General features: G+C 43.3%; 1 protein-coding gene across 3 annotated transcripts in view; it reads left to right on the forward strand.

The window, feature by feature from the left end:
* The first annotated feature begins 1,380 nt into the window (after window positions 1–1,380).
* Window positions 1,381–12,469, forward strand: part of LOC109973753 (heterogeneous nuclear ribonucleoprotein L-like) — a 12,874-nt gene continuing 1,785 nt past the window's right edge. The window contains exons 1-10 of one of the 3 annotated variants that reach the window (XM_020623550.1): window positions 1,381–1,497; window positions 3,116–3,231; window positions 3,434–3,671; window positions 4,302–4,387; window positions 4,743–4,839; window positions 6,246–6,318; window positions 9,585–9,617; window positions 10,020–10,091; window positions 10,918–11,165; window positions 11,476–11,597. In XM_020623550.1, coding sequence (XP_020479206.1) covers window positions 1,420–1,497; window positions 3,116–3,231; window positions 3,434–3,671; window positions 4,302–4,387; window positions 4,743–4,839; window positions 6,246–6,318; window positions 9,585–9,617; window positions 10,020–10,091; window positions 10,918–11,165; window positions 11,476–11,597 — 1,163 coding nt within the window. In that variant the 5' untranslated portion in view covers window positions 1,381–1,419. The remainder of the gene's footprint in view (window positions 1,498–3,115; window positions 3,232–3,433; window positions 3,672–4,301; window positions 4,388–4,742; window positions 4,840–6,245; window positions 6,319–9,584; window positions 9,618–10,019; window positions 10,092–10,917; window positions 11,166–11,475; window positions 11,598–12,469) is intronic. The other 2 variants (XM_020623551.1, XM_020623552.1) reach the window with 2 other exon arrangements.

Here is a 12,469-nt window from a genome sequence, read left to right on the forward strand (position 1 = left end):
TTCCTGCTGTGCGCTGTTTCTGTGCTGCACTGCCCTTCTTACAAACCTGATCAGCTTCACTGTATCCTGAATAGATTTTTGTCATCTGTTGATCTCTGATTTATTTCTGTGACTTTTGACTTTTAAAATGTATACAGTGCTTAGGTTTGATTCCCGTTGAGGCTGCTTGGACAATTTTGTTCTGTTTTTGGCATCTGTGGTAAAATAGTGGCAGTTTTATTTTTGAATAAACCCCTTCATACCTGAGTGGTCTCGGTACTGTGTGTCCTGATTTCTAGATGTCACTGTGAAAGATGTCTATACAGAAGTAGTCTATTATTGATTTGAAAATTTTCTTTTTCATCGAACCAACAGTATTTGTGGTATCTTGTAAGTCCATGTAGGCTGAGCACTTTGGTGCATGACACATAAAATAAATCTAATGGAAAAAATGGTTCAAAGGTGAAACACTGGGGCCATCCAGGTGTCACCTGAGTTTACTCTGTGCAATTAGTAAAAAGATGTAAAACTGGCAATTAGAAACTAAAGATATTTCTCTTTATGTAATACAGATGCCTTGACCACTATAAAACTAATGGGTTAAGCCCATGTAAGTACTACAAGAAATGTGAAGCTGTTCATAAGAATAAGGGTGGTTTCGGAAATTATTCAGACCCTCACTTTTTTATGCCTTGTGCTGCAAATGCAGGTATTTTCGCTACATTATCAATATCTAGCATCTCAAAATTTGGAATTTTCTCTCGTGTTTTGGATGGGTCCATGTGCTCAAAGTTGAATCGTTGCACTCTAGGGCATCGCTGTATCTGGCTGCTGTCATCAGTCATTTGGTTCTGAGCAGGCTTCCGTCCCTGCTTCTGAGACCACTCAGAACTGTGGACATGGTTTTATACCCGTGTCCTGGTCTATGCCGCAGCACTTTTTTTTATCGCAGAGACCCTGAAGACAATTTCTTTAGTGTGAATTGTTGACTTATGTACAATCAACGTTTTCCACACGTTAAATCCAGTCAAGTTTTAGACAAACCTGGACGCACACGACCACAGCAAAGTATGAATACTTTTGTAAACGAGAAATTTCTGTTTGACTTTTAATAAATCTGCAAAAAAATTATTTAAAAAATTTCACCTTTCATTTTGGGGTATGTGCAGATCAGTCGGGAAAGTAGCCATTTTATCAACTTGAAAATTAAATCTACAGCAGATTAAGCTGCAGAAAGTGATCTGAATACTGAATACCTGCTTACACTTTCTGTTCTCCTATTGGCTGGTTTTCAATTCACAAGTAGATAGACAGCTGCCCGAGCCTATCACAGCACGAGATTCAGCTATAATGGGCGTGGAAACACGAGCCTTGTTTTTCTTGACTTTCTGTGCGTTTCAGTTGATCGTCACTACCACCATCCTTTTTAACCGGGACAACATGGCTACTGCAGCGAGTCGTTACTACAGCGAAGACGGCAGGGCAACGAAAAGACAGAAAACCGACGGAATGGCTACGGTGAGTCACTTTTGTATGGGTTGTATTAGAGATGAATTTTAGTTCTAAACGCACACAGTTGGCTTGGTTATAGTGGTGTTAGTGGAACTTAATTCATTCATATGCGCGTTGGTGGGAAAAGGCATCACGATGCGTCACAGGTCATTAAACCTGAGCGAACGCTTGTGGCTAATAAAGCTTCTTTTTTATCCTCTTTGTCAATTCATCGTTGTGTTATTTGTCTGAGGTTGACGAAGGCACATCTTGACATATAAATACCGTGTCTTGCTCCCTAAATGAGCTCCCCTGAAGATGGTTTCTAAAACTGGGCCTCGCCCGAGCCCGGCTTTGTTCTAGCCCGGCGATTGTTAGCCGTGTGCTAGCCGCTAGCTAGCTGGCTTACACAGCGTAAGCAAAATCTCATTAGTCAGCACCAAATCAGCTCCCGTTTGTGTGGGCTGATATTCTCACTGTATGTGCAAGTTTAATTATTCCCTTTTAATGTGAAGGTGTTGAGTTTAAACGTTAAAACTCACTTGCTCATTGATGAACAAAAACACCGATCATTATTTTAATCCTGTAGTTTGGCTCGGTATTTATTGCCACAGTATAACACTAAGGCTGGACCCAAATGTGCGACTATTCGGTTATTCGTTCGTTGGGTAGGTAACCCTTTTTTAAAATTTTAGTAATTGAGCATTTGGGACAGGAGAAAATTTCAATACAGTTGAAGTGGGGGAAAACGCTTTGTTTGCTAGCTGGTGGGATACTCGTGTCAAAAACTGTTGGAGCAGATCTTCAATAAATCATAATCCAGACTGTGTTAAAACAGAGGAATTCTCTACTGTAGTGAAGTAGACGGAGAAGGAGCTACAGCCTAAGTTTCATCTGAAAGAGAAACAACCTGTGTGCAGCATTGAGATGGTTGCACCGGGACGTCTACAAAGTGCTAAATGCAGAAGAAATACTACAAAAATGTTCAGTTAGGGCAACGAGGAAAAGCATGCCATGGGCACTTTAATGCATCACTGGTCTCCTGTTTGTTATACTACAATACTTTGAGTGAAGCTATTGTACTTTGTAGACGATCCTGGTGCAAACGTCTCTCATAGGCTATTTCACCAAAACAGCTTGTTTAAATGAATTAGGCTGTAGTTCGTTGTCTGTCTGCCCTGCTACAGTAAAGCGGTTTGTGCTTTAACAATGGCCTGCTTATGATTTATTGGAGATCTGCTCCAGCGTTTTCAGACATGAGCAGTAGCTTACCAGCTAGGAGATGAGATGTCTTCGTGATGCTCTTTCTTCATCATCAAACTCAGACTGCATTGAAACTTTGTGCCGTCTCTGATATTCAAATAACTTGAATAAAAGACTGAATACCTACCCAACAAACAAGTATCTGTAGTCTCACAATTGGTCCGCCCCATTTACCTTCATTTGGTTCTTTACAGTTCAGTTGCACCAAATGAATTTCATTGCTGATTCAAGTCCGGACATCCACCCTAATGATCGTTTGGATCATTCAAATAAAAAAAGCAGCGAACTGTCTAGACAGCTTTTTGTGCCCGATCACCTTAGATGAGACAACTAAATGGTCACGCTAAACGAACTTGCACATTTGATGTTCTCTTCAACACAGGGATATGAAGATCCACACAAGACCCTTCCTTCTGTGGTGGTGCACGTGCGTGGACTGGTGGATGGTGTTACAGAGGCTGACCTTGTGGAGGCCCTGCAGGAGTTTGGAACAATCAGGTAGAGAAAACGAGGTTTAAAGGATGTGAAAAATGTGGTTTTTCTCCAGTGTAAGTGTCTGTTGTCCTTATTTGAGCACAGCCCAAGGCTGGGGTTTAATTGGGTAGCAACTTGTAATTTTTTAAAGTTGACAAGGAACTAGCAGATATGGTCTAGTTGAGTTCTGCCTTTTTAATTAACGCCTTTGTTGTTTTGATTTTAGCTATGTAGTGGTGATGCCCAAGAAACGTCAGGCATTGGTGGAGTACGAAGACATGAATGGCTCATCTACAGCTGTAACCTACGCTGCAGACAACCAAGTCTACATCGCAGGCCACCCAGCCTTTATCAACTACTCTACAAGCCAGAAGATCTCCAGGCCGGGAGACTCTGACGACTCCAGAAGTGTTAACAATGTCCTCCTGCTCACCATCATGAACCCTATCTACCCCATCACCACGGTAAATGCAAACATTTGGGAGCATTTTATAAGAAATGTGTAATTCTCACAGAATAGTGTTTAATTGGTTCGTACAGGGTTGCATTGAGTGCCAGCCTATCAAAGTGACAGGCATGTTGTTGAGATATCAGCCCTTGGAAGTAATATACTGTATGCAAATATCAGTTTAGCCTGTATTTTCTGACTATACTCCTGCTAATTCAGAGGCACAGTGTGTTATTGTATGGGAAAGAGGCCAGCAGATTTTGGTATGTGAAAATAATTTATAACATCTCTGAAATACTGGCTGTCACGGTTTAGCATAAGAAACAGGACCAAATCATTTTCGTTACTTGTATACCTACGTTTTTCTCAAATCTTTCTCTATCTCTTTTTTTATTAAGTGTAAAATGTCACATGGTAGTTGCGTCGTCCCAGAGTTAATTTTTACCAAAAAAAAACTCCCAAAATATTCACTGTTCAAATAATGTGCAAAAGGAAACAGAATTGTGAGTCAAACTAAATGACGACAGCTTCTTTATACCTCTGCCATTATTTGCATGTTAAACTGATTTGCGCTCTACAGTGTCTGCGCACGCTTTGATTTAACGATTGCCTAAATAAATATTTTAAATTTGGTATGTTTTCCCAGGATGTCATCTACACTATCTGCAACAACTGTGGGCCTGTTCAGAGAATTGTCATCTTCAGGAAGAATGGTGTCCAGGCAATGGTTGAATATCCTTTTCCTTGGATTCTATCAGACATGGGGGTCACAACCTGATTGACTGCAGTGTGTAATAATTTTCTGAAAGTTCTGACGGTGAATGAACAGTTTTGGCAGGAACTTGTCCAGTATGATAAGCCAGTTTGTCTGTCTCCTGGTATTTGCTCACGCACACATCTTAGACACAGTGTCCTAAAGTAGGCATATTTCACCGATGCACATTAAAACACTGTAAAACCCCTCTGGAATTAGAGAGGATAGTGTGTGGGTACATTTACGTTCACTTGTGGCTTCTGACAGTCTGCGTTGTCATTAGTGTCGGAGATAACCAGATATTTCCTGTCTTGTCCTTAACGCTGTCATTAAATTTGACTCTGTGCAAAGCGCCCAACGGGCCAAGGCATCACTCAACGGCGCAGACATCTACTCCGGCTGCTGCACACTGAAGATCGAGTATGCCAAGGTACTATTGCAACAACAGCACAGCATTGCCAGTCTTCATAAACAAAACAAGTGCAGTAGGTGCACAGCAACATAACCTGCACAATATAATCCAAGCCAATACAATGACTGGGATAGTTACCGTCCTGAGGTGATGCAACACCTCATGACGGTCAATGTAATTGTTTTTCATATGCAGTATTTTAACAGGCTACAGTCACTTTCAAAGCAACAAAGGTGTTCTCTATGAAATGTGCTTACATTATACTGAGAAAGAAATTAGTACCCCAGTAATTATTTGATTTGGTTCATTTATATTGAGACAGTCAGGTTTTGCACTTTCTTTGCAGACATTTAGTAAATGTTTCCGCGCTGACTGACCTCAACTGGGAGTGATTAGCCAGTGGTGGGTCAGGCAGCTCTACAATAATCACATTTACAACGTGTCAGCGACACAGATCCTCCCTGTGTACTCACTGCACCAGCAGTGTCGCTGCAGCTATGAATAACTATTATCTGTATCAGCTGTATGATAGCTAAGCAGTTCAAATCAAATTTTATTTGTATAGCGCCAAATCACAACAAAAGTCATCTCAGGACACTTTACAAACTAAGGTCTAGACCTTATTGTTATCAATATTATTACATAGGGAAAACCCAACAAATCCCCCTTGAGCAAGCACTTGGCGACAGTGGGGAGGAAAAACTCCCTTTAACGGAAGAAACCTCCGACAGACCCCGGCTCTTGGTGGGCAGCCTTCTGCCTTGACCGGTTGGGGTGAGTGGATAGAGGAGAGACAAAAGAAGAAAAGCAACAAGACACAACAATCAAACACTGATCAGGTCGATGTGGCTGGTGACTGCTCGTCAGAGACATAGAGCTCCAGGGCCAGGGCAACCTGTAGAAAGGTACAGGGAGAGAGAGAGGACACACTACGGGAGAGAGGAGACACACAGTTAGTGATGTGTAATGGTGGCATATAGAAGCATAGGGAGAGGAGGGAGAGAGAGAGAGAGAGAGAGAGAGTTCAGAAACCCTTATCAGCCCACCGGGAAAATTCCTGAACTTCAGTTGCCATTTGGGAGTGAGAGAAACTCGCACCCAGCATCTGAACAGATCCGCACAGGAAAAAATGCTCCTTCTATTTTGAGTTGGAAAATGAAGCCGTATATCATAGTCTTGTTAAGCATTTTACTCCACCAACTGGCAACTTAGGAAAAAAAAAACGGTCCATGTTTTGGGTTGTGACACTAAGTTTGGGAAAAGCTGGAGTATAAGCAAAACATTTTTGAGCAGAGGGGACTTGGTAATATATAATGAATTTAAAATGCAGCCACCTGAATCTGCTTTTGTGTGGACAGCAGCAGTAAACTATAAACGGTACATTTTTGTTGCCTTGTATGTTCATATAAAGTGTCTTTCCACAGCCAACACGCCTGAATGTGTTCAAGAATGACCAAGACACCTGGGACTACACAAACCCCAATCTGGGAGGCCCAGGTACAACCTCACACACCTCAGCACACCAAGTATTTGCTGATCGACACAAGCTCAGTAGCCGGGAAGCCTGGTCCTGTTAACCCTTACTGCCACTGTGGGGAGTGTCAGCAAGCAGGCTACTAGGAAGGTGGAGGCAACACCCGTCAATGATAATGCTACCAGACAGATACACTTGACATTGTGACTGAAGTTTTTCTTTGGGTTTTACTGTAGTACATCTCAATACACAGAGTGGTTAGGGTTCATAGGTAGGGGTGGGACATTTGAGGAAAATATAAATATGAAGTTAATACCCACATTTCCTGCTAGACGTTTTAAAGCTTAAATGTTGAACTCTGCTGTGTGACGGAGTGGCAGGAACACATGCAGACTGAAAGGTTATGTTACAGACGGCATCAGTTGTTAGGGTTTATATATATATATATATTTCAGCACTAACAGACTAAAACTAACAATGAATTGCCTCTATTCACTGTTGGTCTGTCAGCTCTCAGTCTAGATTAGTTTGTTCATTTGTGCAATAGACTTCCGTTGGTTTTGTTTTTTTTTGTTTTTTTTTGTTTTCTTTATTACAAAACCCCAGACCCGACTATGTTGCCCCTAAAGGCTCCCAGTGGCCATAGTTTCCTTAAGTCAGCACAAGTCGGAGTCAGCGGCACATACGTGAGATCTTTGCTTTATGTTCCGCTATCAGGTCATGCTCCAGTCTGTTTGCTAGTGAAGAACTATGTTACCCAGTGCTGCTAATAAAATCTCCCAATTTGTGTCTGACTGAAAATTGAAGTGTTCCTTTTGTCTGCATTTGCTGTTCCTGCCTTCCTTACCACATCTGTAATCGTTGTAGTTATTTTGGAATAAGAAATGCATTAAGTCACAGCTAAAAATAATAGCAACAGTACAGTTTTCTTTTGTTTTTTTCCCCTCTTCTCTAAATGGGCAGTGTGTATTTTAGCTTTCACTTTAAAGTCACTGGGAAACTTTTTTTTTACCACCAAACCTGATCCTGGTCTTTTCCACTGTGATCTAACTCCTACAAGCAATTTTCACATATGGTCGTCTTTATTTATTTTTAAATCTTCGAGAGAAACATTCAACAAATGACCAACAACATAGGATTAGTGCTCAGATCAGTGCAGCCAAAATAGCTTTGTAAGATTTAAAGTGGCTGATAGCTGAAGTAGTGCAGGCAGCCTTATTTTTAAGTCTCACAGTTGCGTGATTAGTCTGAGGAGTGAGAACAGAGGCATGGACCAGCATCAGTAACCAAGCTACAGCTGCAATATCTGGTAATCAGGTCTGAGATCAGTCAAGAAACATGCACAGGAATTTCTGCCGAGAGGGCAAAACAGACACGTGCTGACAACATCACCACTCAGCAGCCACCATCTCCAGTACGCACTCCTTCAATGAGGACACAACCACTCTCACACAGAGGGCTAAATGCCCCCCACCCCCCGAGAAATGGGGGATAAACTACAAGACAACACCCATTCAACATGCTGATGTAGGACTAATATACCACTCACTCCTCAGCTCCGCATTCCAGCACAAGGGCCACGATGACAACGCACACTTCCAGAGGGCGGGGGGTTTGGGGCACTGAGCTACACTTGGTCCCTCCCCCTTTTCTTACCTATTTTGAGACACAAGCGAAAATCACATTGAAGCAGGCCACAACTTGCATCTACAGACCCCCACTGTCTACACCCAGCGGAGACTGACACCAGAGAAGACACAGCATCCACCCAAACAGAAGTAGTGAGACAGCAGATGATGCATACTGATACTAACCCATCGGCCAAGGTCACAGTTTTGGCCCTTCCTGTACTGTTTTGGGCCGTATTGTTCAACGCGAAAACACAACATGCAAGCAACACACTCCGACACTTGCTGATGCCGTTCCGATAGATGACTCACACCTCTGAATCGACAACACAAGACAACTGATGAAGACGAGACACTGCTGACAACACCACCAAGCACACTCAGAGCCCAGTCAGGCCCATTTTTGCTTTTACCCCTTGTGTTTCCTCCCATGTGGAGTTCAGCTTTTCTCTCTTTGCTCTCTTCCATCTTTTCCTCCCTCTGACTTTCTTACCACATGCATCCTTGTTTAGCTATCCCTTTTTTGAGTGCAGCTTTTTTTTTTTCCTTCAAAATATGCTGTAGTCTCTAGAACCTGTGTAACACCTTCCATGTGATGCAGGTTTGGCAATTTGCGGCTAAGGGGAGCCAGCTGCCCAACTGAAATGTGCTCTATGGCAGCCTCATGGCCTACCGGTGGGTGCTAAGCGGACTATTCCAAAATGGAACAAAAAGGATGGAAACGCCAGCCAAACGGCCAACCTCCCCTCCAATGGGCGTTTCAACCTGATAAAACCAGGAATCGAGGTGGAGAGTTGTTTCCCCAAAAGAGGAAACGGATAAGAGTATGGGATGAAATGAGTTGAGTGGAGAGTGGTGGAACTACTGCTGCAAATGTCATCCTGCCACTGTTTGTAAGCATGCAGTAAGTAAATCGAGACCCTCCTCAGGGAACATCACCGCACAGCACCACATGACCCCAACGCCCAGCACTCAACATCGCCACACAAGACTGACATGACTCCATTGTTTTTCTTAATGTTTCTCTTTCTGGAAGAGGGTGGTGGTTGTGGTTCTGTCAGCCTGCATTTCTAATGTCACTCAGACCTGCTGTATGTGTGTTTGCTGTGTCTTGTTGGCAGTTTACCACAATCAGGGATCATCCACGTGTGGTTCCCTGGATGAATGTGAGGTTCTTTGGGAATGAAATTTGTTTTTAATCTGGGGAAGGATTGTGAACTTCATATTAATTCATGTAGGATGTGCTTGACCCATGGCCAACTACAAAGTGTCACACACCTGAAAAGCCAGGAGAGCCATCCATCCACCAGCCACAGTGGCTGGGGGGGGTTGGTGTCCAAACTGTACCCGCTGCTCTTGATATTTCTGTTGCCAAGTTGCTGTTAGAGAATCTGTAAGACGTTGGTTGGTCACCTGCAGTTACCAAGTCATCCCCCCACCCCCACCCCCATGTTTTATCCTGAAATATTTCCCAGACGAGGACAGTCTTGTTATGAGTGTTTTGGGGGGTTTTTTTGTTGTTTTTTTTCCCCTCCTACACTCTTCTGGCATTTCTGGGGTAGTTTCACATTTGCCAGAAAAAAAATGTACCAAAAAAAATGTACCTTTTGATTAACCTGGCTTCCATTCTGATTGTGTATGATTATTGTGTACCTGTACAGATGGTGATGCAGATGGCAATGGGAGCAGTGCAGGTGTGTGTGAGCGTACAAACTTTATTTTTGAACTTAGCTATTTGTGATACTTATCCAGAGTGACTATGTTTGGTGTTCTTACCCTTTTCACTTACTACATCAGCTTCCACCTCATCTTTGTCTTCCCCCCCTGGGGGGCTTAGACATCTGTGCTTGTATGGCTCTCACAGGCCAGATCATTAAGGTGCATGTGTCTGTCTTAAGTACTATTTTGATTGCAATCCCTTAATAAAGTTACCCTGACATGTTATTTATGGTGTGCAATCTGAGGCAGATTTCGGTGTCAATGTCAGTTTACCATAATGCACATTTGAAATGCTAGAGATATTAGCCAGTCTCTTGTTGTTGTATTTATCGGTGTCCTTTTCTTTTCTCTCTGCTTTTATCGTCCTGTTCCCGTAGAAGACGTGAATGCCAACCCCAACAAGCGCCAGAGACAGCCTGCTCTGCTGGGCGACCACCCTCCAGAGTACGGTAAGGTTCTCAAGCCCCTGGGGGACAAGAAACGCACAGAGACATACCTATGTATACAAAATGTAATTTGTTTCTGAAGGTTTTAGAAACCTGTTGATGTCCTGATAATCTGTGTTAGACCGTTAATGTTCTTCAAGCCCCCCTGCTCAAATGGGTTTTCATTAATTTTGTTTTTATTTTTTTGGTAATTTTATGCCCCATAGATATCTGCCCTCTGCTACGGAGCGCTGTAGGGAAGTCAGCATTGCTGTGGTTCCCTCAACAAAAAGCCAGTTGGATTTTCCCATAGGCTCTTGAATTATTGCCGTAAATTTCTGTAACAAACAGTGGTTTATGACGCATGTTTTGTTCAGCAAGATAATCTTCACAAGTGAACGTCACTCCTATGATTTTATTTATTTATTTTTGGAAGCCCAAATGCAATCACAAAACATGAAAATATATTGACCGTGTCTTTGCCGCAGACCTTATTTCAGGCATCTAACCCAAAAATATTTGAATATTCATAAATCTGAAGAATGAAGGGCAAAGGCGGGTTTTTGGTTTTCAGTTTTATGAGGAAAACTGCAGCTGTTTCATATCTTTTTCTTTTTTATATACATACAGTATATATGCCTTAAAACTTGTCTGGAGGGGATCTTTAAACTTGGTTTTGTTAAGTGGTTGGGATTAGAAATGGCTCCTCCACACAGTGGCAGGTAAGTGGTGGTTTTAATTGCAACTCTACAGATGCTGCCTCTAGGATCTAAGGAGCAACTTTATTTTGTAGTTGTAGAGTTGTTGATTTTGTCGTCATTAGTTCATTTTCTCTCACTTGTTCATTTAGGAGGAGGTTATCACAGCTATGACGAGAGCTATGGATCCCCACCCTATGAGGGTCGCCGCATGGGTCCACCAATGAGAGGGCGTGGAGGTAGAAGCTACGGGCCGGGCTATGGACCTCCTCCCCCTCCTCCTGGCGAGTATGGTGCCCACGCTGATTCTCCGGTGGTCATGGTGTACGGACTGGACCCTCTCAAGATGAATGCAGACAGAGTCTTTAATATCTTTTGTCTCTATGGCAACGTTGAGCGGGTCAGTATCTGACAATAGGTTTGTCTGGTTTTGCTACAAAGAGGAAGGAGAGGCTGGTCACACTGAAAGCTCCCAAGGTTTATTAATACAGCATTTCAGCCTGCCAAGTACTGAAACACGCTGTGAACAGTAGGCTGAATACGCAGCCAAAAATAGTGGCTCCACTTAGTCATGTGACGCAACTTGGGAGTGCAGCTTTCCATAACCACACACCTTTGCTCCAAACTGTTGTGAATCTTGCATCTCATAAGCACAGGGTAGCTCTGTATCACAGAAAACTGATCAGTCCTGTCCGCTGACATGTCTCCAGGTGAAGTTCATGAAGAGTAAGCCTGGGGCAGCCATGGTGGAGATGGGAGACTGCTATGCAGTGGACCGTGCCATCACTCACCTCAACAACAACTTTCTCTTTGGACAGAAGCTGAATGTGTGGTGAGTTGAGTTTTCTGTTTGTAAGCTGTGCTGTGAAGCTGGATGCTTTAAGCCTTAGAACTACTGAGACAGTCATGCTTTTCTAGAAATGTAGGTGTTTGGCCAAACAAACTGCTGAAGAAGGGAGAAAATAACTTATTCTTAATTGGCATGTTCCTGGAGCAGTGTATAGAGATGAAGTTGTACAGCTGTCTGCAGATGTTTGGACAGGTGGCATTTTGTCAGACAGTAACTGCAGCACGTCCAAATGTTTGGTCTACCCCTGAATACCGCCTGTTTGCTGAGCCTTTGAAATATCAGTGCATCACCATTCCTGGTTGCACTTTAATGGAGATGGGTAAACAAACCAGACTCTCGTACCATTATGGAAAACCAGCCACATGGTCGTGAGTCTTTTTTTCTTGTAAAAGTAGACCATACTGTTTGAAAACACTTCTAATAAAGTACAAATCTCACCTTTTTATGTGGGTTTTGTCCTCTTATCCTCATTCTGCAATTTACTAAATAGATCCGATCTTGATTTACTGGTCGATCTACGTTCCAACTCTCACCTATGGTCATAAGCTTTGGGTCATGACCGAAAGGGCAAGATCCTGGATACAGGCGGCCGAAATGAGCTTCCTCCGCAGGGTGGCCGGGCACATCCTTAGAGATAGGGTGAGGAGCTTGGTCACCCAGGAGGAGCTCAGAGTAGAACCGCTGCTCCTCCACATCGAGAGGAGCCAGCTGAGGTGGCTCGGGCATCTGTTTCGGATGCCTCTTGGGCGCCTTCCTAGGGAGGTGTTCCGGGCATGTCCCACCGGGAGGAGGCCCCAGGGAAGACCCAGGACATGCTGGAGGGACTATGTCTCTCGGCTGGCCTGGGAACGCCT

Source organism: Monopterus albus, unplaced genomic scaffold, assembly GCF_001952655.1.
Source record: "Monopterus albus unplaced genomic scaffold, M_albus_1.0 scaffold304.1, whole genome shotgun sequence".
NCBI lineage: Eukaryota > Metazoa > Chordata > Actinopteri > Synbranchiformes > Synbranchidae > Monopterus > Monopterus albus.